Source organism: Colletotrichum jinshuiense, chromosome 5, assembly GCF_051148585.1.
Source record: "Colletotrichum jinshuiense chromosome 5, complete sequence".
NCBI classification, from domain to species: domain Eukaryota; kingdom Fungi; phylum Ascomycota; class Sordariomycetes; order Glomerellales; family Glomerellaceae; genus Colletotrichum; species Colletotrichum jinshuiense.
The window spans coordinates 3710895-3738891 of NC_139312.1; the positions used below are offsets into that span (position 1 = coordinate 3710895).

The following is a 27997-nucleotide window of genomic DNA, read 5'->3' on the forward strand; positions in this document are numbered from 1 at the left end:
ATTCAAATGCAATAGTATTCAGAGCAATACTGAAGAAAAACAATATGGCCTGAGTCCGCACTCGATGGGGTACTCCACTATCTAGGCTAGTTCACGCACACCCATCGGTCCAATCCTCCACGGCCCCCTGCTCATGATGTGAGATGAATGCGTCAAACTCACGTCTGTAGAATTCGCCGGTGGTATTCCCGAGCTTTCGGTGGTTACATAGCATAGGAAATTGGAAGCCGTATAAATTGTTTTCATCTACACCGTCTTCAATCATGCCAACTGACAATTTTGCTGTCCAATCTGAAAAGTCATATATTTCATCCGGCTTTGGTTGTCTCATCCTCACCTGGTTGTTGTTCATCATGGCCGGTCATTTCCCCCCTTCTCGACCAGATTGGTCAGATATTAGTGTCTTGCACCGTGGGACACTTTCACCGAGAGCCTACTTCTTCTCGTACGAAAACGAACGGGACGCGATCAACGGCGCAAGAGAGCTCGCTCAATGCGTCAGTTTGAGCGGCACCTGGAAATTCCATCACGCTTCGAATCCATACGAGGTTCCTTTGCATTTTGAATCTTCATCGTATAATACTTGTGGCTGGGCCGACATCCGCGTGCCCGGTCACTGGCAACTTCAAGGGTGGGGGAAACCTCATTACAGCAACATCAACTACACCATCCCTGTAGATCCTCCGGACGTGCCTTTCGAAGGGAATGAAACAGGCAGCTATGTCAGAAAATTCACCGTACCGGCGGCTTATTCGAATCAACAGATACGACTACGGTTCGAAGGCGTGGATGCTGCATTTCACGTATATCTCAACGGCAAAGAGCTTGGATACTCACAAGGTTCACGCAACCCTGACGAGTTTGACATTACTAATGTCGTCCAACTCGACGGTGAGAACTTGCTAGCTGTGCGAGTCTATAAATACTGCGACGGCACCTATTTGGAAGGTCAAGATCAATGGCGCCTCAGCGGGATCTTCCGCGACGTCCTCCTCATAGCATTCCCCGTCGCATGCATCAACGACTTCAAAGTGGAGACTGAGTTGGATGATCAATACAATGATGCTGTGCTTGGAGTGACGACCCAAACGACAGGATCTGGCGAGATTGGCCTAAAGCTATTCGACCGTGAAGGACGAATCGTTGCCGAGGAGTTCAAAACAGCAAGCCTGAGTGGTGTAACGCAATTTGCTGTCACGGTCGATGCACCTCTGAAGTGGAGTGCCGAGGATCCTAACCTCTACAAGCTCGTGCTCTCCTTCAATCGTCAATTCGTTGCCCAAAACGTCGGTTTTCGAAAAGTCGAGATCAGAGATGGCATATTCAAGGTCAACGGACACCGAATCATTCTGCGCGGAGTTAACCGACACGAGCATCACCCACTTCACGGCCGGGCAGTTCCTTACGACTTTATGAAGCGCGAGCTGTTGCTGATGAAGAAACATAACATTAATGCAATTCGCACATCACATTATCCCGCAGACCCTCGGCTATACGCCCTTGCTGATGAGCTGGGCTTCTGGGTCATGGACGAAGCCGATCTCGAGTGTCACGGTTTCCAGGCAATTGAGAGGCTGTTGCTATCCGAGGAAGACAAAGACAGATCGTATGTCGAACGTGTCTTTTTGACTTTTGACCGATCAGCTCACTTTACTACCGACAACCTGGCATGGAAGCATCAATACATCGATCGTGCAGTGCAGATGTGCATGCGGGATAAAAATCATCCGTCCATTGTGATGTGGTCCCTGGGCAATGAATCATTCTACGGTCGGAATATCAAGGCGATGTATGAAAGCATCAAAGCAATTGATTCTACCCGACCAACACACTACGAGGGAGATAGGGCGGCCGAGGTTGTCGACATACAGTCCAAAATGTACGTGGCAATCGAGGATCTAATCAGCTACGGACAAGATTACACAGCTACAAAGCCATTGATTCTATGCGAGTACCTTCATGCCATGGGGAATGGGCCAGGCAATATCAAAGAATACGTGGATGCTTTCTACAGATATCCACGCCTACAGGGAGGTTGCGTGTGGGAGTGGGCGAATCACGGTCTCCTTACCACCGATAAAGAGACTGGAGAAGAGTTTTATGCGTACGGGGGCGACTTTGGAGACCGGCCGAACGATTACAACTTCTGCTTGGACGGCTTGTGCTTCTCGGATCACACTCCATCGCCAGGCTTGATTGAGTACAAGAAAGCCATTGAGCCGGTACAGTGTCAAGACTACGCCGATGGGATACTGACAATTATCAACCGTTATGATATTTTGTCGTTAGATCATCTCAGATGTGATTGTCTCATTGTTGGCGATGGCTTTAGATCAAGCCTGGGCGAGCTGCAGATTCCACCTGGTGTCGCTCCTCATAACACAGCAAACCTCAAAGTTCCAGATTGGGATACGCCAGCTGTGCCCACAGGCGAGGTCTACATCCAGCTCGACTTTTCTTTAAAGAATGCAACCAATTGGGGCGAGCGCGGCCACCTAGTTGCGAGCTGCCAGGTTCAAGCCCGTGGGCCAACGGATGATGTCCCAATCATTCAGCGCAGTCCCCCTCCTTCCATTTCCTCAAGTCCCACCCAAATTGAGATCTCCACCAGTTTATCGACTTGGGTAATGTCTCTTACTGCCGGAAAGATCATCTCATGGAAAAAGCACGGTATCGAACTCATCCATTTGGGTCTCGGGCCCGAGTTCGATATTCACCGCGCAGAGACAGACAATGATCGTCGCCATGATGGTCTTGACTGGATAGAAAAGCAGGTCCCACTCAGTCATTCCTATACGAAGTCGGTTCGATGGGCAACCTCTGAAGTGGATTCGTCCGTTGAGGTCACAGTCAATACCCGATGTTCACCAGTCTCATTATCCTGGTGTATCGATGTTGAGACCATGTACACCTTCGTCTCCGATGGGACGGTAAGAATACGCTGTAAAGGCTCTGCTGCAGGTAGAGAGCTTCCTCACACTCTTCCTCGCATCGGCTTCACCATGGGCGTTGCAAACCACCTTGATCACGTCGAGTGGTTTGGCCGAGGGCCAGGCGAAAGCTACAAAGATAAGAAGCTGTCACAAAACTTTGGCAACTGGTCGGCATCCATAGATAAGATGTTTGTCGACTACGAGTTCCCGCAGGAAGGGTCGAATCGTACCGATGTGCGCTGGGTGAGGCTGAGTTCCCGCGACCATGCGAACGGGAGTATAAGAGCCAAGTTTGGAACACAAGATGGTGTCAGCTTCATGGCGAGCCGTTATACATGGAGGGATCTGTTTGCGGCTAGGCATCCGTATGAGCTACGCAAGCTGAAGAAGGACTACATTGTGTTGCGTCTGGATGCCGATCACCATGGCATAGGCACAGGGAGCTGTGGGCCAAAGACACGCCCTGAGTATGCGTTGACGCCTGGTGTATTTGACTTCTTGATTGATCTAGAGTAGAAAGAAACACACGAATCCGACTAAACACTTTTCTAGCGCCTGCAGCGATCAAAATTATGACTTTGGAGTTCTGCGTAAGAAACTGAATTAGTTGTGCATTGAATTTGCCTCGACCACTACTTTAAGTTATTATCCATGCCTTTAAAACGATTTCGAGTGCGGTAAAAGGACCGATTTGCATTAGACTTGTAATGTATGTATCCAGATAAGAATTAGTAACCGAGGGGGGAAGAGTGTATTGATTCTATCAATCAGTCTTTTTGCTAGTCCTAATCTGCATCCCTTCTAGTTTATGTTGGGGAACGATCTAGCTTTCCACGAGAGGGATAGCTTCGGCGGACAGCGTATAGTCGCCTTGAAATTGAGTGTCTTGTGCTACTCGGGAGCGGAGTTCGTTTACCATGTGTTGAGGGTTTCTTTTGGCTTTGCCTTCAAATTTAACCAAGTCACGCCAGAATACAGATAGCCAGGCGGGTAGGGCGGCCAAATTAATGCTACCGGGATTTGAGACCTTAAAAGCAGACGTAATATTGATCAAAGAACAAAAGTACTGTGATTGGAGGCAAGTCAGATGCATATTTAGGCCTGTAGCGTGGTTATATACGTCCTGATTGTGTCGACGGTAGCACATCTACCAATAGTTTGCTCGTAACCAGCACTTTGAAAATTATGCACCTCCTGAAGAGCATAACTTGGACTGACCCCACAATCTCAATAATAGCTCAAACCTCTGATCCTGAATGCATTTCCCGCTCTTGAATCAGGCATGATAACTAGGTGAAGTTGGCTGGCTGATGGTATTCCTTGCCGCCAACGGTCGTGACCAGAGTGCCGTTAGCTTCGAAAAAGTTTAAATCGATGTCGATCGCAAGATGGAATCCATCTGGACTCGTTATCTTGGTTCCTCCATTCGGTCCCTTTTGCGTCAAGTTCGAAAACCAATGAAGCTGCTCCACGAATGGTGTTGGATTTTCCTTGGACACCCTTTCGGATCCCGTCAAGATATTCAACCCGTCATTTGAGAAGTTGTGGTACTGAACGAACACAGAAGTTATTGCAGTCCCATTGCGGATAGCCTCAATAGACACACTGGCCCAACCAGAAACTTTCCCCTTCAGAGTATAATCTCCTGCGGGCAAGGGCTTTATAGCCGGGTAAGTTGACCCAGGCGGGAATGGCTTGCCCCAAGGCACAGTATCAGACCTAGGCTTTACTTTGGAGAGGTCCAATGCCTTTCGGTTTGTTAGATTGGCAATCATAATGCGTTCAACCCGGCCGCCGTCCTCGGTGGAGTTGTAACAGGGCAGAGGGTTTGGCCCGCCGCATGCCGGCGACAGTGTCAAGATCTGAGTATAGGCTATGCGGGTGCCGTCCCACGACCATCTGGGGTCAGCTCTAGCATTCCACTCGGGGTCATTGATGCTGCCACTCCCGGGGATACCGCTTCCAGCGGCATTGAGTTGTTGCCCAAAGTAAAGTCCTCGGTCTCCATATTGGTCAATAAGCCATGGCTGGAAAAAACGTCTCTTGCCATTATTTCGGGCTGATGAGACTGCTGCGGTAGCGACGAGATCTACCAGAGGCGGAATCCCCCTTAGCGCGGATAGAAACATCTGTCGGTTTGTGCCGCGAGTGTCTAGCATAACTGACCACTTGTCGTCGGGGGACAAATCAACCGGATCGACATACTCCGGATGGCTCGTGAGTCGACGGACCTTTCCGGTGGTAAGATCGGAAGCGAATACATCGATGTTGCAAGACTCAACCGGAGCGCCAAGCCATGTCACCTCTTTTCCAGTCCCTCCAAATCCACGCAGCTCCCCAATTGTTAAGGCCTCTGGTAAGATAACGAGCTGAGTTGGGTCATCGGGTGAGACAACGATTGACTGTGAGTTCTTCTCACTGTATAGTAAGTTGACGTTGACAACATCATATCGCGGAACCAGGGGCTCGCCGACGGCTGGCGCTGGGTCGTACCTAATTCGACCGAAGAAGGAAAACTGTTGAATTCCATTTTCAGTATACCGGAGAGAGCTAAATCCGATATGTTGGTTGTCTGGATGGAGTCGCAGCTCTCGCATTCTTCCTCCAGGACCAGAGCCATCTGTAGTTGTATTCCAACGGAGAGGCATGATTCGCACAGATTCGGGACCGCAAGCATCATTGGCTAGCCCATCAGGACATTCAACAATATTTGTCCCAACGAGCGCTCGCTTCCCATCGACAAATGCTTGAGGATAGTCCATTGCTACCTCACGTCCCTTCGAGTTTTCCTCGGACACGCCACAGGTGATACACTTCCATGAATCTCCATTAGGAAACTTGGTGTTATCCGTTTTTAGAAGGATCAAGTGCTGGCCTTGGTAGATACTGGAGGGTTTCGGAGCAATAGGGGCTCCAGTGAAGTTGGCGATGGCGAGAAGATGGATGCCGTCATGAAGAAAGTGCCCCGAATGAAGGTGACTTTCTTTACCGATGCATCCCGTACCTCTAGGGTTGACTTCTAGAGTACATGAGCCATTTGTCTCACTGGGAGCTACGGGTGGAAGCGGCAGTCTGGTAATGATGATGGGTTCCGGGCTTGGGTAGGACGGCACATGAACCCTGGATAGGTGGCCAACGGCTTTGTCATCCATGAAAGACTCTGCTGAGCTGATGAGCGGCAGCAAGGAACCGAGAAATATGGTGACTAGTAACAAGAATTGCATCTTGGCTTGAATGATGAATGTCCGTATTGATGTAACCAGGGACTTGTGAGAAGGGGATAATGCGGCTGTGTTGCGTTGGTGCCATGAATGTGATATCGATCCTGGCAGCAACGAGTAATTTATACACATTTGCATAACTGCGCCATCACGGAATTATCTGATCATGAACTGCTCAGCGTGGGGTTTGGGAAACGTTGAATAAGCAGACCATAGGCGCCCGGATGGCCCACAGCAGCTGACATCTGACTGAGTGTGGAAATACCAATCGCATCATGTTGATTCCGCGAGAAGCCCGTACATTCTATACCTTTGGGGGCCGATTTCGATCACCAAGCCAATAGCAAGCACCGGACTACAATCGCAGCAAGTGAGCTAAGACGATATGGTACAGGCGTCGGCTTTGAGGGAAGCTTATGTGCACTGAACACATCGATCGTGACTAGAGCGATGCCAAAGAAACTGAATATTTAGATCTTGCTGTCAGAGAACGGCGGAAACCCCTGACTTGTGTAGCTAGTGCCAGTGTAACGCGGATCCGCGAGTCTCGGATTCCCCGTGGGGAAGGGTGTGGGGTAAGCTTGACTATTGACTTTACGAGGTCGTGAGTGGTGCGGTTCCTTTGCGACTCACTGAACTTGAGCTAGCTTGCACATGGGCACCCATGTGCAACGGCTGCGCTAAAGGCTGCGCTACAAAGGCTGGCGAATTGACGAAAAGAATGTTCCACGGAGATTAGTGGTTGTTTCTTCCGAAAGTCCAAATCGCCGCGGGATGGATTCAGACGTCTCGAACGTCGCAATGTCACTTGGGCGCAGCTAAATCACAATCACCCCGCCGTCAAATGTGAAGAGAGCTCGGCCGCCGAGCTTTTCCGATCCAATTGAGCCCGGTTCCAATAGGACAGGCTCGCAGTGCTGTTTGACCCGGGCTCTACTGCTGTTACTTTCAGCGTTTTGTTATAAACCAATCGGATACAACCAAATGGATATCGTCTTCATTGCCAGGGTGAGCATTACATGAGTTGTTGGAACTTTGGCCTAACTCGTGGGAGCTGGATGTTCCCGCATGGATAGGAGCTGGCACCACCCATTGCACGTGCGGGTAGCGGGATATTGACACATGATCGTCAAGGAGCAACAAAAATGTTGAAATGAAAAATGAAAGAAAGTGGCGGGGTACGGAAAAGGAATTTCGTCTCAACATAAATGCAAATTGGCTTGTTACAAATGTCTCTCACAGTGGCTGGATGGGTTGGAGATACGCGGTTCTGGCGCGTGTGGGTTTCGGTACAGTCCTTATCAGTGAACACTTTAGCCGGCCGAGAACGCGCCCCTGTGAGCCTCAGCTATTCCGCTGTTTGCGGCAGCTGAAAGCTGTTTGCGGCAGCTGAAACATCACGGTCCAATCGACGCCGGCCTGCATTGAAGTGTCATTACCAAATCGACAACTCGGCTGAATGCACTATGGCAGCAAGATCAAATCTCACATTTGCTAAGCCAGCCGACGAATTATGCTTTCGACTGGAAGAAGATCGCGCTTATCTCACTCGAATCGACAAACTCTGATTGCAGCCCTAGCCGCGCGGCGAACCTTGAGACACAGCTGAGGGGAAACATGCCTGTAGCAGCAACTGATCCGCTTTGTTCTGTCTGGAATGGAAGCATAAAGAAAACAAGTCGTACACCCCCTACAAGTGAGATTCCTGAAAATGCTGCACTTTGTTTTTTTCACAGCTGAAATGTCTTATGTGCGCTATGATGGGGGTTTCCTGGTAAGCGTTATTGCGTGATTTAGTCACATTGTGTGGATTGTCCTGCTCACTCCCAGTAAGAATTAATTAACCCCCAGTCGACAGGCTCCGGGTCCCTTCAAAACAACACCACGGCTGGTCGTTCAAATATGCACAAAGTATGGCTCCTATCACCAAAGACGTCCCAGCAATAAAGGACGAAGGCTCTGACCACCAGGTCGAAGATGGAGCCAAGAGGGAGTACAAACGCCTAAGCAACTCCATTTTCCTGCGCAAGTCCGGCATTCTTGCAAACATTGTTGTCCCGATCTTATCCGCCATCTTCGTTTGGTTAAACTCGAGGCCATCTAACCCGAATCCTGCACCGGCCAAAGGTTTTCAAATTTGCCTGAACTCGGTGTGCGGTGGCGCAAAGGACTGCGTGAGGTACCCGGGAATCGGCAAAGACGAAGAGTTCTTCAAATGGGTCACTCCCTTCAACCGAGCTTGGCCTGTCGTACCCACTGCTGTTGTTCGACCCCAAAACACTGAAGATGTGTCGGGATTTGTGAAATGTGCAGCGAAACACAATATTAAGGTGCAGGCGAAGTCTGGGGGTCATTCATACGCGTAAGTCTACCACCAAGCCCTTCCATGATGCCTTCGTGACCCAGTAACTGACACCCAGGACCCTTGTAGTAACCACGGTGAGATCACAGCACGTATAAGCCCTGGCAAATTGACTAACATGTTCGCTCCTGTATTTAGGACTGGGAGGGCAGGACGGGTCCCTGTCAATTGACCTTCAAAACTTGAGATATGTAATTGTCAATGAGTCTTCATGGGACGCCACCATCGGGGCCGGAAGCTTACTTGGTGATGTTGACGCCCTTCTAGAGAAAAAAGGAAACCGTATGTTTCCTCATGGTGTGTGCCCTGGCGTTGGAATTGGAGGACATGCTACGATTGTGAGTTTAATGAACGTTTCATCAACTTTCTTACGAGATCTAACCTTATACCAGGGTGGTCTTGGACCTTCCTCCAGAATGTGGGGGGCTACCCTCGACCATGTCCTGGAGGTAAAAGTGGTGATTGCGAACGGAAGCATCGTTACAGCGAACGAGAAATTGAATGAAGATTTGTTCTTCGTGAGTTATGAGACACAGCGCCTAGCAACGCCCAATCTAATCCAATTAGGCTGTGAGGGGCGCTGGATCAAGCTTCGGCGTCGTCACCGAGTTCAAGATGCGAACGCACAAGAAGCCACAGACAGTCCTGTACCTCATAAATCGCACTCCTTATACAAAGCTTGACCAAATTGTCGAGCAGTTTCTGAGTTGGCAGAACCTGACGACGGACCCCGACCTTGATCCACGTTTTGGTACCGAGTTTGCCCTAGAGCCCCATGGTTCCAAGATCACGGGAACATGGTTCGGGACGAAGGAGGATTTCAAGAAGTCGGGAATCTCTGAAAGGCTTCCGGGTGGTCTCACGATTGTCGAATCTAGCTGGGTCGAGATTATTCGCTGGCAGTATGAGAGCGCGCAGCTCTACCTTGCCGATGTGCCCACCGAATTCTTCTCTCGTAGCCTCGGGTTCAGAAAAGATGACCAGCTTTCGCGGACCGCCGCCGAGAAGCTCGTCCAAATAGTCAAGGATAACGACAAGACAATTGACGCAAAATGGTTTATCATCTTTGACGCCACAGGAGGTGAGGTCTCAAAGCCTGCCGCGGACTCAACGGCGTACGCACATCGAGACAAAGTCCGATTCTATCAGTCTTACGGTTACAGTCTTCGGGGCCCTTTGAGTGGGCCGAAGGAGACGTTTTTAAAGGATATTCACCAGTTTATTCTCGATAACATTTCTAATGGGTCACATACGACGTATCCTGGATATGTTGATCCGTATTTGGAGAGGCCCCAGGAAGTTTACTGGGGATCTAACCTACCCCGGCTGCAAAGGATCAAGACTGCATGGGATCCGAAAAGTGTGTTTCATAACCCTCAGAGCGTCCGGCCATTGTAGATCCCCTGGAAACTTTCTATGGTGTATTGTAAGCCGAGAGAATAGGTTTCAAACTACACAACGCAACTCAACTGTAAAACAAGTCAGACTGTTCTGTATTAAGGCTGCTTGGTAGTACTTATCTCATAATATCTATTTAATGAGCCATATGGCAAAAAATTTAAGATGCGCAGCGCAACTCTATGATCTCTTAACGTTGTTGGCAGCAGTGCAGGCTGCTGGCATGACTTGCTACACTGCAGGACATGTTGATGTATTACTGTAGTTGGTTGGTGTTAGTGGGCTTTCAGGAACGCAGCGCCGCGAAGAGCAGCATGAATCTTCAAAGCGACGACGCTCTATGGTCCCGGGTCTGAAGACGATATTATGGCTTATGCGCACCAGAAACATGTGGAATGCCTGGACGGTGGCACCGATTATGGCTTTCCCCAAATGATGAGAATATCAGACAGCTACGAAAATCCTTCAACAATCACAGCCACAGTCACGGTCAGTTTCATAGCCATTCATAGCTTACCTCTAGCGAAACTAGTTTGTAAACGATGGCCTCAAGTGGCGCGCCACATGTGATTCTGATATCGAAACGTAGAGGCGGATGCTGGAGAAGCAGTATATGGAGTTCATCATGCCGTAAAAGGGGTACCGAAAGCTGCACTACACATGACGGGAGCCTTCGAAGAACATCACCCGTTAAGGTTGAAGAGGCGGTTAGGCTGACCGGGTGGTACCTTGATGGAGTGTACCAAAGCCACGCCGCGCCTCACGCACTCTCGCCTCACATTGAGTCACCGCCACGTGAGGCAGGAACCGTGGTATATGAACGACATTATTACCAGAGATGTCATAATCTGGGGAGGGGACGCCCTCCTCGGCCGCAATAGCCGAGCGGAATACAACTGGTAGAAAACTGCCCGGGGTTTTCATAGGCGGAGTTCGAACCCCCCGGGTTCGAACGGAGCTGAACTTTTTGTCTCTCCTTTCTATTATCCCTCCTTTTAAATACATATGTCTCTTTTATTCTTGTCTTTTCTCAATCATCACACTTTCTAGGTATGATGGATGTTCAGTACATGCCAAAGACGGAAGGTTCAACGTCCCCTCTTCGTTCCTGACTGCGCAAGCAACGGCGGCACTCGGCCCGGGTTTCATTTCTTGGAAGGTGCAAGACGGCCTGGCCTGGCCTGGAATTTGCCTTCCCGGACAGAGGTTACGAAGACATCACCGCACAGCATACTTTGCCTCGCTTCAGCACCCGGTGAATCTTCTTCTTTTCGTTCTCCGTATGTGCAAACAAAGCCTCACTGCCACCACCGTCGTCGTCGTCTTCTTCGTCAACTGCTGTTTTCTTCACCCACCGCACCTCGACCGCTCTTTGCTTTTCCCTGAAATTATCTGCTCCTTCTTCCAATCGCAACACTCATTTACGAATGGAGGGGTTTCTTCCCTTCTAAATGCCGTCGTTCGAGCCATCTTTACCATCGTTATCGCCGCCTGTCGCTGTCGCTGCACGTATATCACCTCCAGACCATCTCTACAAGGACTTCTACGCCTTTCTCGAAATTTCTCTGAACCAGGAAAACGCCATCTATCATCTCCTTAGAGATTTCGAGGCTACAATCGAGCCCAACCCCTACTCCATCGACTCCTGCGAGGGAGGCAAGCTGTGCCTGACAACATCGTCACCGAACTCCTGCCCATTCTCCCCGTCGGCGACATGCCAAAGTTTTCCATTGCGGCCGACAGAGTTGCAGGCAAGCTGGGGAAGGCAGCCAATACCTGGCGAGTCCACCCGAAGCGCGTTCTTCTGGCCGTCGCCTATGACTACACCCGTCAGGGCGAGAAGTTCTTCTGGGCACTTTGAGGACACACATCGCTGATTGAGAGAAAGAGAAAAACAGACGCAAAGGTCCGTCACGGTGAATCGCGCTGATGCGCTCATATAAGGAGCGGCGGTGAGTATCGTCACCAAGTCTTTATTTGGGTTGCAACTTCGGCATGGGCAACCGTGACCAAAAACCATTCCATGGACACATGCCATGCATGCATTCAAGCTCATCGAGTAATTGGTCCATTGGTGCTTCGCTTCAGTGTCTGCCTCAAGACTAATGACCGTGCAATAATTTGGCAATGGAAAACTAATTTGAAACTATGATAAAATAGAAGATGAGATTTTGGGCACAATCACCATGCGCCATGTGCACATTGGCAGGGTCGGCCTCCCTCTGAGGTAGACGGATTCACTTGCGGTTGTGCTTACCAAACCAAGCCTGAGTAAACAGCCCTTTTGATGTAGGGGGCGTCAGTGAGTCGAAACAAGCACTATTGGGATCGCTGCCGCGAAGCAGGGTTCTGGATCCTGCCTGCAAGAAGACGAAAACCCCCTCTGGCGGTGAGTAGCTGTCAAGTCCAGCGGCCGACCGGAGATTTCAAGGCCTCAAGGATAGCCCCTGTCTCGTAGCCATCTTAATTGAGCTTGAACCCTGCGAATAACCGAACTTTGAAGGAGAGGCGGGGTCTCTGAGTGGTACTTTGGTTCGACCGCTGAAGAATGACCCCTTGGCTTGCGGCCTTCCAGTGTAAATAAACCCTTGACGATATTCATCATATTTTCCGCATTTGGTGCATCGATGCGCATGTCAGCCTGCCTGGGACCCCTGTCAGGAGCGGGCCGCCGTGCAGGCGTCTGCCGGGCGCCGCCCAGCGCACAGAAGGATCTTTTAACAACCTTATCAGAGGGCAGTGAATACCGATTTACAAGGAGAATCCTACAAACAATACGGGGTTCCAACGTTGTTATTAGACGGGACCTGAACAGAGTGTGTCAAAGATTGTGGGTGCAGCACACCACTTGAGACGTATTCACAATGAAGTTCAAATATACATTATTAAATTCAGGGTAAAAAAGTAAAACCAGTTCCTCCGCCCAGAATCTGACGTGTATCCGTAACGAATGCGATCCTTCGCAACAGCTGCAAGCCTACAAACTCAAACCCCCAGACCCCTGAGCATCTTAGGTGTAAATAATGACAGCGCCGACGTCCTGGTTGGATGGGACGCTGAAACATCCTCCGCCGCTCCCAGTCGCAATCTGCGTGCTGCAGGTGTTGCTGCTGAAAAGGCGCCACTTGAAGGTGCGGCCATCATCCGGGAACAAGAAGCGGACCGAGGCCGAATTGGCGGCGTTGGGGTCATGGAGACCGTTGAACTTGGAGCAAACGGCGAGCGTCTCCTCGTAGCCGGAGAGAGAGACGCCGTTGCCGTTGCCGCAGCCGTTGGGGTACCACTCGACGAGGTACAGGGAGTTGGGCGGGATTTCCGAAGCTTGACGGGCAGAAATCTGCTCGACGCTGTTTGTGGAGTTGCGGAAAGTAGGCGATGCTGCGACAGCGAGAGCCGAGGAGAAGAAGGTGGCGAGTTGCTTGATGGAAACCATGATTTCAGGGTTTGGGATGAAGCTGGTTTGGGTATCGATGAAGATAAAGAAGCGAAAGAGAGCCTTGAGTTCGAGTGTTTGGGTGCAATGATGAGAATCGAGTTGGATGATTTGCAAAGGCGGACGAGAGATTTTGTACTTGTAGGAGACAGACCGATCAGTGGTAAGCTCGAATCGGCTCCTTGATGTCTGCAAAAGTCCCTTCAACGATGTGGTGATGTTGTTGTTGCCTGTTTGTCTCCAAAGAAGCCACAGACCTAATGATGATCCCAATGATGATCGGCGTTGTGGCATGGATATGAAGGCTTCGTCAACGCATGTCTCAACGCCTTCGTCAGCTGGGCCTTGTAAGTGGCTCCTTCATCGGCCGAACCCTGTAAGTGGCTCCTTCATCGGCCGAACCCTGCAAGTGGCTCCTTTTATCGGCCGAAGGCTTAGCATTTGACATCCAACGAAGCAAACTCTCCCTCTACGCATGTAGGTAAAGTCAAAAACAGCTTTTACTGCGGTTACACCCGTTGCACCCGAAACGTAAACACGTTTCTTCTCTATTTCAGGATTCGCATTGTTCAATTGCAGACAGAATTCTTGGAAGCCTGGAGAGGCTATGTCGCTATGTCGCGTGGGGCCCGGTTCAAAGCTGTAGCCTGATGCAACGCTTCGTAGAATTTGTGGCCCGAGATCGACAACTACTAGAATACCCCGATTTAACTGTGGAGCAGCTTTGAGGGTCACCTTATGGGAATTTGCAGTGGATCAATGAATTCAGGCTCTGCGAATAGGCGCAGCCTGGGCCAACAGTAGATAGAATTCTGGTCGAGGTCAAGATCAGCAACTGTCAGATTAATCCTGGCTCATACTGTGGATTAGTTGAGAGCAACAGGCAACCAAGAAAGAACTTTGGAGACGATCAACTTGGAACTTTGAAAACTTGAGATAGTTGAAAGAGACTCGTCTCTCTGCAAAGCAAGTATAAAGACGACGGTTTACAACGCCATAAATCCGACTTCTTTCATCATCCACAACACCCTCTCAATACCAAAGTCTCTCTACCTTCACCTTCAACCTAATTCGATCATGAAGCAATCTTTCATCTTCCAGACAGCATTCGCTGCTCTGGCGGCTGCGCAAGATGTGTCTTGGTGCAAGTCGGAGGGATGCAACGACTGCCCTTCCTCCATCGCCAGCAGTGGTCCTGGATACCCCGAGTGTGTCATCTACGACACCAACACAGTCTTTGGTGGCCAGGGCTTCAAGGAGGGCACGGGCAAGGTGAAGTATCTTGTCTGGGGCGACTTCATCGACCCGTGCGGTGGCGAGCCCGGTAGCTACATGGTTCGCTCGCCGGCCAGCTTGACCACTTCTGGCTGCGGAGATCTCATCTATCACACCGAGAACGCCGAATGCTCTAGCCAGCTTCGCATGGAGGATACCTTCAGTAAGTTACACATGCAAAAGCTTGGAAGTTCTGAGTTGGTTGCTAACATCTCAATCAAGTGGTCCAATTCTGCTGCGGTTCCGGTGACTGCGGGGCGGCCGGTGTGCCTTGGGGACGACGCGACACTGAGGGACGCAGCGTCGGCAGTGGATTTCAGGGTGGCTTCCTCAAATTTGCCAACGGCACCATCATTGAGCCTCTCGCTGTTGGCTCGCCCCCGAAGGACAACACCCTGAGGGCTAGCGAGTCCCGCAACAAAGCCCGCTGCAGCGGCTTCAAGGACAAGTCTTACCAGGCCAATGGGGAGCCCTACCTCACTACCTTTGACACTCAAATCGTGTCTGGGTCCGTCCCGGCCGAGGAAACCGACCGCACCATCACCATCACATATGACCAGTCTGTTTCTCGCACCACCTCTTTCTCGGCCTCGCTCGGCGACCCCTTCGGTGTTGTCTCCGTTTCTGTCGGCTTTGAGTTCAGCGACTCCGAGAGCAAGGGTTTCCAGACCGAGCTGACTGTCTACGCTGGGGAGACTGGTCGCGTTGGGTTCACGCCCGTCTATCGCTGCACCAAGGGTACTTTGGAGACGTGCAGTGGCGACCGCACTTCGGAGGAACACACTTGCACTCCATGGATTTTGAACGGTATTGTCCAGGGTGACTACCGTGTTATTCAAACCTAAGTGGGGGACGAGGGGAGCACATGAGGAATGGCGGTTTTGAAACAGGATCATTGGGTTTTGATACAAGCAAGAATCATTGGCATGCCACGTTGCGCTGTATTGGGCATGGCTACTGTGTTTCTGTGGGCTAATGTAGTTTGAAATTTCCCTAGTAATATTTAATTCAATTGTAAGGACTTCAGATGCGGGTGCAAAAGTTTTGAGGATATTTTGGCTTGTTATGGGTGAATGTTGTCGTGTCATATTCACCACTACTACAATTTCTAATCGTTGACCGGCATGCTTGCGCCCTCCCACTTGTCTCAGTTTTGGGGTGCATCGCTGCTGTGGATAAGGAGGTTGAAAGGCTGAGCGACTGAGATGATTAAATCTAAACACAAGGTCTCGCCGCAATATTTTTACCGAAAAGCGAAACATACTGCTTTCACCTAGTTCTGTCCTGTCTCAAAGTTTTCACGCCAAACCTGAAGACACCTAAAATGCTTGCCTAGGTAACAATGAATGGGGGCCACAACTTCCGTTTTTCCTATCTGGAAAACACATGCAAACTGCTAGCTTGAACTACTAGGTTTATAATATAGCCTAGCTGTTCAGTATCTTAGCATAACTTTGCTGTCGTTATTATAGTGGCCATCATCGTCAAAGCCCCACCTCGGGCTGAGGCGCCTTTGGAACTCTATTTAAGCCAAGCCGTAGATGTACATGGCAACTAGGCAGCAGAGGAGACTGGATAGCCTCGGTGTCAAGTTCGCACTGAGAATTTAATGGTAGACTGCGAGGCTCGGGTAAGCGACTTCCCTTGGTGTAGTTGGTTCATCACGTTCGACTGTAATGGTTTATCCACAATAATCGAAAGGTCTCTAGTTCGATTCTGGAAGGGAAGACAAATAACTTCTTTTTGTCCTTTTTTTCTCGAACCCTCAACCATTACATCTTGTTCTTGTTTATTGACCCTTACCGCCTTTCTCCATTGCCGATGTGACCATGAGAGTTTGGTTCTCTTGATATAGATGCGACACAAGTGCGGATGAGTGATGCTGTTATTGCTGCAAGTTAAGGCGCAAATGAATATAGTCTGCGGTGAAGGTGAGATTTGGCAATGGAGCTCCAGGCTTCGATGAAGGTCTAGGGTACGGAAGGGTATACTAGGCCACAAATAAAGTGCGCGCTCAACTCTATCTTGGGGTGATGCCCGCTTCAATCCAAAGGACCCATCATGTCTGTGAAGATGAAGCGCGTCGACACAGGTTTCTGGATTTGTATATTGAGCAACGGTGTCAATCTAGTCATTACTGGTGCTAATTTGCCTTGGGCACTTATGTGCCTGGGCCATGGCCCCGGTGTGGTCCGGGCAATCGGGACCGCATTCGTCGGCCCTTGTGGGGCCACATCCGAACTTCCACCGTCTGCTTTCCAGCCGAGGAAGACTATAGGAAAGCTCACCGCGACGGAACTGTATTCAATATTCTGCCATTTATTTGGTAATACGCCCCTCCCGCTTCAGTTCTTCAACTGCCTTTTTCGTACTATTTGTAATTTAGCGGCCAACTTGGTTACGGGAAATTTCCGACGGGCAGAGTCATCTCATCTCATGCGATGGCGTTCCCGCCCTGTCCAACAACACTTCCCAGGGTGAAATGGCACCGTTGGATATTTTATGGACACTCTTTTGCCTTAAATAGCGACTGCTAAATGCTCACAAAACTGACATAGGTTGCTACATGATCACTCACGACCAAGACATCATGGGTACTGTATCGCCAACTTTATCAGCTATAACCACGCCTCTTCATCACTTGACGCCATATTCATGTAAGACGATAATGAAGAGTAACTTAGCTGTAGTCATAGAGGGATGACGACGAAGTTGCCCTACTAATCTGCCGCTAGCGGCTGCTGCGTACAGGAATAGGTTGCAAGTGTTCATCGCAATCTTCCGCAATAGAGGAAGATACACACAAACCTTATATGAAAATGTAATGAAACTGTTAGATTACTCCGCCAGAATACAGGCAGACGGCCAGCAGCAGCTAGCAGCCGGCCACGGCAATGGCCGTGGCAGTGGAACCCGGAGATCTAACCTCAAGGCTGCCAGCAGCAATATCCTCACTGCTGCTGTTGCGGCCAACCTATCTACTTTCTCTTCTACACATATAAAAAACACAGACCAGTTTACCGCATTGCTTTTATTACTTTGATTTAACCCGTACAACTATCCTGTGATAACAACAAAAACGGTACAGATACAATCCCTAATGAGATAGCTTCATTTCTTTTCAGAAGTTGTAACATCCAATCAGCCAGCTAACATCTCTTCCTGTGTTTACATTTTACGGCACTAGTAAATAGTGTAGTAGAATGAAGAATAGGTCAACGCAAACAAGATATCTTCTTTATTCTTATACAAATTGTATCAACCTCTATAGATTCTATCAAGCACCTCACCAAGACTGTCAGCATACAGACACACTCATAAACATGCCGTGTTATGTTAAACCCTAAAATCACCATAGCCGGTAGCCACCATCAACAACAACGTCGGTACCGGTGGCGAAATTGGATGCATCAGATGCAAGGTAAAGGTAGACTCCCTGCATTTCTTCCAGGCTCCCTATACGCCTAGAGACATAACTGTTAGACACAGCACAAGAACCGATTTTGTGGATGATACTCACTTAAGAGGGGTTTTATCTCTCAAGGAATCTTTCACATCTTCTGGGACCGATCCTGTTAGCCCACTCTCGATGAACCCAGGCGACACGGTGTTTGCACGAGCAAAATCAACCCATTCAATAGCAAGAGATTTGCCTATTAATAAAACTGAAGATTAGATGCCATTCCTCAACGTGAAAAAAACGGGGACTGTTTGCGGAATCTTACACATATGAATCACGCCAGCCTTGGACGCGTTGTACGCGGTTTGGATGTGAGGAAAGTTGACAATGTGGCCGCTCATGCTCGCGGTCGCAATGAAGCTGCCTTTGGAAAAGCCCTCAAGCTTTTTACCGTCTACGGTTGTCTGTTCCTTTGCCTGTCGCCGCCAGTGTAATCCCGCTGCTCGAGCACAGTAGTACACGCTGTCCAGATTTGTTGCCATGACCTCGCGATAATGCGAAATAGAGCTATCCAGAACAGAAGTTTCGTTCCCTATATCAAGCCAGTCAGTCGATCAATGACACACTCCCAGCAGGATCGAAGGTCTGAGCCAGTCATAGATGGATCAAGCTATTTTGAAGAGCTTACACGCAATGCCGCTATTGGCTACGAAGCAGTCAAGCCGGCCGTTGAAGTCCCGGACTACCTGATTAACAGTAGACTCAACGCTGTCTGCTTGCGTAACGTCGACGCGATATGCACTGCCTGGACGAGCACGGGCTTTGAGTCAGCAATGCATAGGGCTTGGGATAACACATAGGCTGACATTTGACATTGTAATCATCTGCAACCCGTTTGGCGGCTTCGAGTGCTGAGTTGCTGCTATGGTACAAAATTGCTACATTAGCACCTGCCTCAGCTAACGCCTCGACTATAGCAAGGCCGAGACCAGACGCTGCACCAGAAACGATGGCAGTTCTGCCTTCAAGCGAAAATTGCTTGAAGACTTTGGGAGGCATATTGGAAGACTGGAAAATAAGCTTTTGGGGTTTATTGGCTGCGGGTGTTTAGATTAATTTTTTCCCTTGGCGAATTGGTGCTTTTAGTGAACTAGAGCGGAAGATAAGGCATCTGATTGAGTTTGGCCTAACTACAGTTTACTCAATGCATACAACAGTTACCATTATATATTCTACGGACATCGGCTAAGACATGCTACGTCCTACCTTCTTTGGCGGGGAAGCGCAATTCAAATCACACCTAAATGTCCCTCAGACGGTGGCTCCAATGCGAAAATTGGCCATTCAGAGGTCGAGAATCCAGTGAAAGCACTACCTCCACCCAGTAAAGCTATTAGGTAAAACATTCCCTCCACATAGTTATTTGTTGTGTATCAGGTGGGTCGGTCGTAAGTCGGATTAGCAAAGCGAAAGCGAACTTGTTATTGATAACGCCGGGGTGTGAAATTAACAAAGACCCATAGTATGAAGCAACACAGACCAACCATATCAAAGAGATTGTTGAGGCTCGCTACAACTTTCAGGCGTTTTCCTATTATCTCGGCAGTGTGGTCTATGCTTAGGGACGGTGGCTAACCCACCCCCCACACTACCGGGTAGCATGTAACGTTGCTGAAAGCCATCAAGACTGGATATTGAGTTCGTGACAGCACGCTACCCCGCCCGTGCACTCGGAACGCAGAGCATGTCCCAAGATAAGATGTATTCAGCATCTCAAGGTCAACAAAATCTTCTGCTAGACAGAGGGATATAATATTGTACGTCGCTAGGCATAAGACGATTGTACGCACATATGTGGACACGTAACTTGTGTATGCCCTCGATCGAAACACTGCTGAGGCTGCCGGTTTGGGGGCTAGTTCATATCGTAGAAATAACTCCTCTCTACACTTATGAATTCATACGACTGGCAACTACAGAGAACATGTTTTCTCATCGCATGGAGGCCAACGGATTGTACAGCATATCTGCATGCCGCTGTGGTACATTGCCCTTTATTCTGATATCCCCAGAAACCACCATTTCGTTGGTTTAAGGGAGCCTAGATGTTCTGCTGGACGCGGTAGAACATAATCATCCACAACCCCACTCATGGCTTACAGTTCGTCTTGAACGGCATTACCTATTCCAGGTCATTACCGGACATGTTTGGAAAAAGAATTTACTGCTGTGGCTCATTTTGCTTTGGCGGTAAGATTGGAGAGGTTGTTGAAACTATCTCTCGGATTGGCCGTCAGTTTCGAGATGCCTTAATGCATAACACTCTGTGCATGCTACTGTTTTGTTTATATCGCCTTTTTCATCGAGGTGAATTAAGATGTTTTCTCGCACTGGATGCTGGAGGGTCTGCATTTCGGAAAGCAATGGTTGATACTCAGGGGAACAATGTGAAGATAAAGATTGCAACATTGCAGTAGCATAAAACAATTTAGTCAGCGAAGCTGCTGCGGGGGCCTCTGTTCTTTGACTAGACGGTTAGAAAGATATGACTGGTGATTTCTGGGCAGTACGGTGCTCGCAAAGCCTGCTACCAGTGGAACTGGCATGGTTATTTTCATTCTAGTATGGCCACCCAAGACTTTAGTCTATGTCTTGGTCTGCAAGTGGCTAATTAAATCATCAAGAAAACATGTTCCTGAACTGGCAGTCTGAAAAATGTGGGAAAAGGCTTTGCCGCAGAGGGTCTCATTGGTAGTGATTTTTTGGAGATATTCCGAGAAGCATGCCAGAAGGGTATGTGTCTTACAGTCTATTCAGAAAGAAAGCTTTGAACTGATGAAACAATAATCTACCGGTCATAGTTAAGGTAGTTATTAACGATTCCTCTGCCGCGCTCCCAACAAAGACATACTCGGATCCTTCCACTCGGATGGGACTGATCCTAGGAACTGGCTTCAGCGTTGCTGTGTACCTCCCATGAGGGCTGGTGGGACCAAGCATGCTTGGTGACCGTCCGTCAAGCTGGCTGGAAATTGCAAACCGGTTTATAGTTAACACTGAATTGAGCATGTTCAAAGAAGGAATTTTTGGAATCACAGGGTATCTGTTGTATACAACAGGACTGCCCGTACGGGCTGGAGCTCGTCGATTATCAACATGGTATATTAGGAAGCTGTAAATCTGTATGTAGAAGGGAAAGTAGGAGCACTATTCTGAGTTCGTACAAAGCTGCTGGGTACCTTGATACGTTGATTGAGCATACCAGGAAACTAGAGCTTATACAAGAAGTGAGGAGCTTTCTGCTTAACACAGCGGATGCGGTAGCTTTATATGATGCATGATCTGATATTCGTAGAATTTGCAGGCAGAGCGGATACCAGCTCTGTACATCCATTTTTACCTTTACCTTCCCCTTAATCTATCTCGTATCCTCCACTGCTACCTGCTTGTCATTTTCTTTTCTCTTTCTATTCCTCCCCTCTCCTCTCACTCTTTCGCCCTAACTCGACCAAACGGGGGTTGTAATCTGTAATGGCCGGATATTAGGAGATACTTGTATGTAATACCTCAAATCAGGAGATATGAATGTCCCCTCCTTATAACGCACTCGCACCTTCTTCTCTTGCAAATTCTTTCAAACGTTCCTTTCGGGCCTCACTTCGAACGTCGTCGTGACAACAATTCTTCCGTGCTGCCCACTTGACCTGCTCGTGAAACTATCATCTCGACCAGCGTTCTGGGATGGACGACCAGAATCACACGATTTCATAATCTGCTCCTCGCTAGAGCAGTTACCTAGCTCCGGCATGTTGTACTTATTGTATCTCCTTTTGGAGGGCACGCCGGAACGTTCTGCGCTTTTCCCTCCGCCTCCTATTGTGATGAGTTGATGGTCATCAGATTTCGCGTACCTCGGGTTATCATCACTGTTGCCCTTGCTTGATCTCAACCAATGGCTAGATGAAAACAGGGGCCTGATACAGGCTGCGTTGACAGCAATGATACCGACGAACTACAAGAAGACCATGTTAGCCGCCGAGTATGTGAATACAACGACAAGTTCACAACTCTATAAAAGAAATAAGGCGTGTGCATACTGTTTCTCTGATAGCCCAGATAGTACTGACGTTGATACCGTCAATGTCTCTCAGTGATAGAATGCAACGAAGCAGAGCAGCAATCATTACAAAGACACCAGAGCAAAGTAGTAAACCAATGGCAAGTTTTCGCTTGAGGCTCAGCTTGACAGCCCACAGTAATGGCAACGGGATCGAAACGATCAGGAAGTCCGTCCTTTAGCCATGTTTAGTTAATATTGGTTTATCCAGCTGAGAACGTTCGTGCATACGTACGATATGTTAAGCACCACGAGACTCAAATAATTTGGCACGGCTAGTGTACACTCATCTTGAAAAAAGTCGGAAGATTAGAATTTTGATCAAACTAAATTGCATGTGCAGGGTATCACTTACCTCCAGGATAAGGAAAAACCTGCCAATTTCGTTGAACGGGTGTGCAGTGGCCCCATACGACAGATATAACACCAACATAGGCTAAGATTGTCGCGCCAGCTGTCCACTTGACGATATTTTGCTGTCTCGTGCCGAGTCTATAATAGTTCATTAAATACGATATCAAGGTAATAGACTGGAAACTTGGAGACAAACGTGATCCGGTTGAAGAAGAACAAAATGCAAGCCTTGAGACACCATATAAGGGTCACGTAAAAGTTCCAACCTGCCAGCAGGCATTTGGAACCGAACTCAAGCTTGGCTATTTTCTCTGGTGTCAAGGTAGCGCCGATGTCGTTCGTGATACCGATATTGGTTCCGTTTTGGCCTGTCGTAATGTGGTGTGAGAATTGATCTTGAGGGATAGGATGAAAGAGGACGACACGAGATTGACATACCTATAAGCTCCAACATGCACAACTCCAGCTAATAAAGAAACCGCGCTGTTAGTGTCCGTCAATGTAGGAGAGGGCTGGCGGATTTGTATTTACAGTCCAGAAAAGTAAACAAAGTACGGCAAAGTAATCGTCGCCCTGCCAATTGAAGCCGACGATTCTCCATCGTGCAAAGATGCGAAGAAGAATGACAAGCATACCAAGTCCATACTCAGTCCAAGCTTCTGTCTGGAAAGGCGATGCCATTGTGATGTAGGAAGACGGGGGGGAGAGCTCCAGCCTGAGCAATCACTTTCAGGACTAGAGATGTGTCGAGGCTAGGAGAGGGGCACTTACGGGGTATCTTGGATTAATAGACATGTCACCTGTCGCGACTGCTTGTCTCGCAAGCATGTCTCCATTGCTCAAACGAAGGCTGAATTCTTTTCCCCTGCTTGTGATAGACATGGGTACAACCCACGAAAGACACAACGCATTTTATTACGTAGGACTGAAGGTTACAATTACCCCTGAACCAGAAATCCAGGCGTTACTCCCATCCATGTGATAGTCGGAATATGAATGGAACGATCGACAACGTTTCAACGCATTATTATGGAGCAGTCCCTGGTAGCCCAAGGCAGCAGAGTATGACAAACCTGGAAAACGACCCAAGCAACGCCCTTGAGGCAGGGTGGTCTGGATATAGGGCAACTATTATTGGATCCTTTTTCTGAATGCTGAGTGGAAAAACGGCATCGCATGTCCAGCAAGAAAAGAAAAAAATACAGGGTTATGATTGTTCAATATTTTACTTGCGCTTCCGAGCTGTCTCGAGAACTACGGGGCGGAAAAACTCTCTCCACATTCACCAACTGTAAGCCCCAACGTTCGAAACTACCTCGCCTGATTCTCAAATTCCCGCAACAAACCACAGGTTGTAGGGGTTTTTTATACCTAGAAATCCGAACCCCAGTGGTTCGACTAGCCCCAGCATATCTTGTCCAACATCCTGTCATATTTCAAAATGCGAGGTTGGCGGGATTCCCGAAAGAGTTTTGCTACCCGGGCAGTGTCAGTTGGCTATCTAGGCATTGTCGCTCCCACTCTTCCAACCAACCAGACAGCAGGCAGTCGTTCCTCAAGGTGCCTGTCTTGCGATTAGCGTTGCAATCGCAGCGGACCTTGAAGTACGTAGGCATGCTCGGAGCCCCTCGATATTATCTGTATAACCAACTGAGACTGCCCGGCTAGCAAAACTGACCCGAAATACTTACCGAGGACTAGGGAAAACAAATCATTTCACAAGAAGTTCGCCGCCAAGCAGCCCCAAGAAGAGGGGCTTGCTGGAAAATTTGGGGAAATGAGTACACTCTTCCTGGCACTGTTACACGGTTGTCTGGTGGTCTGTTGGTGATTACGTTACCGTTTGATGTATTCGCGGGTTTCTTTCCTGATGCGGAAAACCCCTTGACCCCTAATAAGACGACCGGGGCGCGGGGTACTCCGTATAATTGTTCGATCCACATGTTGTCGGTCAGAGGGAATCCTCAATCAGAATTGGGAGTTTTGAGAGCGCCACTTCCGCCCGGCCCCATTTCCCGCTGCTCCTACGCTACATAAATCTGCCCGTTGTGATTTTCCCACGGGGGCGCCCCAGGCTCCGTTGGTCCTTTCACTCCAACGGCCAACAATGACCCCACAACCCAAAATCCACGACTGGTTTCGCAAGTAATGCGTCCTTTGTGAGATTACGCACAACGACCCTCTCAGTGTTGGTAGATGTTTCATTTTTTCTTCACGGGCTTCGAAAAATTTCTGCAAAGTCGCCATGGGATGATACTCACTGTATCTTTCGGTATCAAATCAGATTTGCGACCAAGACTTCCAATGGCACAACGTTGTACATCAAAATGCGACTGACTCTGACTGGCGTGGGTTCGGCCGCTGCGCCCCATTCTTACCGGGCGTTGCTGTCGGCGACACTACTATGCTCAATGCCGAGTAGGATTGTCGATCTTCGAGGTCCCATTACCAGGGGCCAGGCCTATTAGGCTGCAAATTGAGAGAACTTCTTGCTAGTGTTCAAGTTGTGTTCCCATACACCGTTTCCTATTGGCCTTCAAGGCTTCGATGATCTTAGTCGGTACTTGTCCGTACACGGCATCGCCCGACTGGCATGGAGCCTAGTCGCTTTCGTCGCCGAAACATTGCTGATTCAATAATAAAGCGTTTCCTGGTCCAGAATTTGTCCAAAGAATATGCACTATGTCGACGATCCACATGTGGCTATTCAGCCCCAAGGGCCTGTGAAATGCGGATTGGATGGACCCCTCGCTCAAGCACTCCACCACCAACGCACCAACGCACCAACGCACCAACACACCAACAGAGTTGTTTTCAGACTGCGGGAACCCCGGACATCGACGCAGTCGTTGCGGAGATGCTAAGCGGGACACTGCATGCCGCTACGCGCTATCCTGGTTTTGAGTGGTTAAATTTCCTTCTCAAACTAGGGACCCTCGCTTGGCGCTGCCTTCTTCAGTCGTACCAACTGAAGTTCGGCACGTGCAAGGGACTCGTCATGTCAATGCGGGCGCAAGGTCTCCTTACTGCATAGTGCATGCGTCGGTCGAAGAATGAGGTTCGCAGAGAAGGTCGAAGGTCAGCTTGAGGCTGTATACAAGTACATTGGTCCGAGCTGCTCCCGGCCTCATTCTTTTTCGTTTCTCACTCATCATTTGCACCCGGCTGTTCGATTGGAAAAGGCCAAATTTTCTAGTTTCGTATCATTACCACCGTCATAATGGGTGACATGCTACAAGACATTGCTTATGACTTTGTCATTTGCGGGTGAGAGACTTACCATTGAGCCCCGAAATTCTGCTTCGGTTCCCCTTGACATCTAACATATCTTTCTACCTCCAGCGGCGGCACTTCTGGCTGCGTCATCGCAAGTCGACTTGCCGAGAACCCCGACGTGAGTGTTCTCGTTATTGAAGCCGGCGAACACAGTGAGCATCTTGAGAATGTTCACATGACAGGCGGGTAAGAACTTGGTTTTCACTTCATTACCGCCAGCATACGCAAACATACTGACATCTCTCTCTTCTCCCGCAGATGGTCTCAACTATTCGACAAGGAAACCGACTGGAACGTCGTCAGTGAGAAGAAGCCTGCCGTGAACGACCGACAGGTAAAGCTTAGTCGTGGCAAATTTCTCGGCGGCTGCTCCGGATGCAACGGCACGCTCGCCATTCGTGGCGCAAAGCAAGACTATGATGACTGGGGCGTTGAGGGCTGGAGTGGAGAAGACTTCTTCAGATATATTCGGAAGGTGAGTCCATGGTCAAGTTTTGCTTGCGAAAATAATCGGAATACCGGCCTTACTATCTCGCATTCATTTTCTCTCACATCCTAAGCCCACTACTAATCGCTTCCAAATCTTTACAGGCAGAAAACTTTCATGGAAAGTCTTGGTTCAAAGCGTCTGACGACCATGGCACAGACGGTCACCTTCACATTGAGCCCCATGACCTCGCTCCCATTTCTGATCTTATCATGGACTCAATGGTGTCAAAGGGCCTTCCTCTAGATCATGACATGTTCTCCCATGGTGAGAACCCACATGGGTGTGGTCATGTTCCAAGAACGGTTCACAAAGGACTGCGAAGCACAGCCGCCGACTTTGTCAGCAAGGACAATGCGAAGGACAACCTCCACATTCTTGTTGAAACCCATGTTGAGAAGGTCCTTATCGAGAACGTCGACGGCGATCTGAAAGCGACCGGCGTTAAGGCCGTCAAATCAGACGGCTCTGTCATCGAGATCAAGGCTCGCAAGGAGGTCATCGTCAGCGGTGGCGCTTACTGCAGTCCAAACATACTCAACCGGTCCGGCATTGGTGCAACGTCCGAGCTGCAAAAGTTCGGCATCCCGACGTTGGTGGAGTTGCCTGGGGTCGGCAAGAACCTTATGGATCACCTCGTAGGTACCCCCCACAAGTGTTGACGCAGATCAAATGCACAGTTCTGACGCAAGACAGATTGTATTCATGTTCTATGAGACTGAGAAAGCAGGATTGACTAATGACCACCATGTCTACCATGGCGACAACTTCGCCAAGACGTATGCTCTCTGGAAGGATCAACAGGCAGGATTTCTATCATCCTTCCCCTTTGGCGTATTTGCTTACGCTCGCCTGGATGAGCGCCTTGCCGACTCTGACTTATGGAAGAACGCATCGCGGGAGCCTGGACGTGACCCAATGGGTCTAACACCCAGGCAGCCCAATATTGAATTCTTCACAACCGAGTGCTACGGCGGACCTAAGCAGTTCGACAAGTTCCCGACTGATGGAAAGTACGCTTTCAGCATGATTGCGGAGCTTTTTGGCCCGCGATCCCGCGGCACAGTTACTCTTCGCAACACTGACCCTAAAGCGGTTCCGGTAGTCGACACCAACTACCTTGCCGACCCCCTTGATGTCGAAGTTTTGGCAGAGGCGTGCCGCTTCGGGAATGAAATCATCATGGAGGGCAAGGGAACGAAGGACATCGTCAAGGGCTCTTGGCCCAGCGACTTAGTGCATCATAAATACTCCACTCGTGAGGATTGGATCCCTTACGTTCGGGACAACGCGACTACTTGTAAGTCTTCTTGATGGCATGTACACGCGCGTTCCACCTGCTTATAATTCGTCATAGGTTATCACGCCGCCGGTACTTGCGCTATGGGCAAGACAACAGACCCTAATGCCGTCGTTGATTCGACGCTCACAGTGAAAGGTGTGAAGGGTCTGCGAGTTGCCGATTGCAGCATAATGCCCATACTCAACGGCGGTCATACTCAGATGCCTGCGTACGGCATTGGCGAGAAGGCAGCCGACCTCATCAAAGCTACATGGGACTTGCAATCAACTCGAAATCAAATTTAGAGGTGACAACGCAAAAAATAAAGACATTAGTACATACTGTATCATTACATACATTTTCGATAAGTTTCAAGTAGTGTGTTTATTCCACGAAGAGCCAATTTAGCACGGTTCCGCACTAGAATCGCAATCAAACGTCAACAAGTCGGCGGTGCCA

General features: G+C 49.2%; 6 protein-coding genes across 6 annotated transcripts; 4 read left to right on the forward strand and 2 right to left on the reverse strand.

Moving 5' to 3' along the window:
* Nucleotides 1-263: 263 nt before the first annotated feature.
* Nucleotides 264-3449, forward strand: EsH8_V_000891 (uncharacterized protein; the record flags this gene model as incomplete). The annotated part of the gene is made up of 1 exon (XM_083273407.1): nt 264-3449. The coding sequence occupies one exon, from the start codon at nt 264-266 to the stop codon at nt 3447-3449; it is 3186 nt and encodes a 1061-aa protein (XP_083126122.1).
* A 5483-nt stretch (nt 3450-8932) lies between these two features.
* On the forward strand, nt 8933-9696 carry EsH8_V_000892 (uncharacterized protein; the record flags this gene model as incomplete). Its single annotated transcript, XM_083273408.1, has 3 exons — nt 8933-9034; nt 9084-9597; nt 9680-9696. 3 exons carry the CDS (start codon nt 8933-8935, stop codon nt 9694-9696), a joined length of 633 nt encoding a protein of 210 aa, XP_083126123.1.
* A 3228-nt stretch (nt 9697-12924) lies between these two features.
* EsH8_V_000893 (uncharacterized protein) lies at nt 12925-13347 on the reverse strand (the record flags this gene model as incomplete). The annotated part of the gene is made up of 1 exon (XM_083273409.1): nt 12925-13347. The coding sequence occupies one exon, from the start codon at nt 13345-13347 to the stop codon at nt 12925-12927; it is 423 nt and encodes a 140-aa protein (XP_083126124.1).
* A 1077-nt stretch (nt 13348-14424) lies between these two features.
* EsH8_V_000894 (uncharacterized protein) lies at nt 14425-15467 on the forward strand (the record flags this gene model as incomplete). The annotated part of the gene is made up of 2 exons (XM_083273410.1): nt 14425-14785; nt 14845-15467. 2 exons carry the CDS (start codon nt 14425-14427, stop codon nt 15465-15467), a joined length of 984 nt encoding a protein of 327 aa, XP_083126125.1.
* Nucleotides 15468-17971: 2504 nt separating this feature from the next.
* EsH8_V_000895 (uncharacterized protein) lies at nt 17972-19081 on the reverse strand (the record flags this gene model as incomplete). The annotated part of the gene is made up of 5 exons (XM_083273411.1): nt 17972-18086; nt 18143-18275; nt 18348-18614; nt 18711-18827; nt 18889-19081. The coding sequence occupies 5 exons, from the start codon at nt 19079-19081 to the stop codon at nt 17972-17974; spliced, it is 825 nt and encodes a 274-aa protein (XP_083126126.1).
* Nucleotides 19082-25713: 6632 nt separating this feature from the next.
* Nucleotides 25714-27843, forward strand: EsH8_V_000896 (GMC family oxidoreductase; the record flags this gene model as incomplete). Its single annotated transcript, XM_083273412.1, has 7 exons — nt 25714-25760; nt 25836-25955; nt 26028-26244; nt 26361-26523; nt 26587-26894; nt 26953-27556; nt 27614-27843. 7 exons carry the CDS (start codon nt 25714-25716, stop codon nt 27841-27843), a joined length of 1689 nt encoding a protein of 562 aa, XP_083126127.1.
* Nucleotides 27844-27997: the final 154 nt, after the last annotated feature.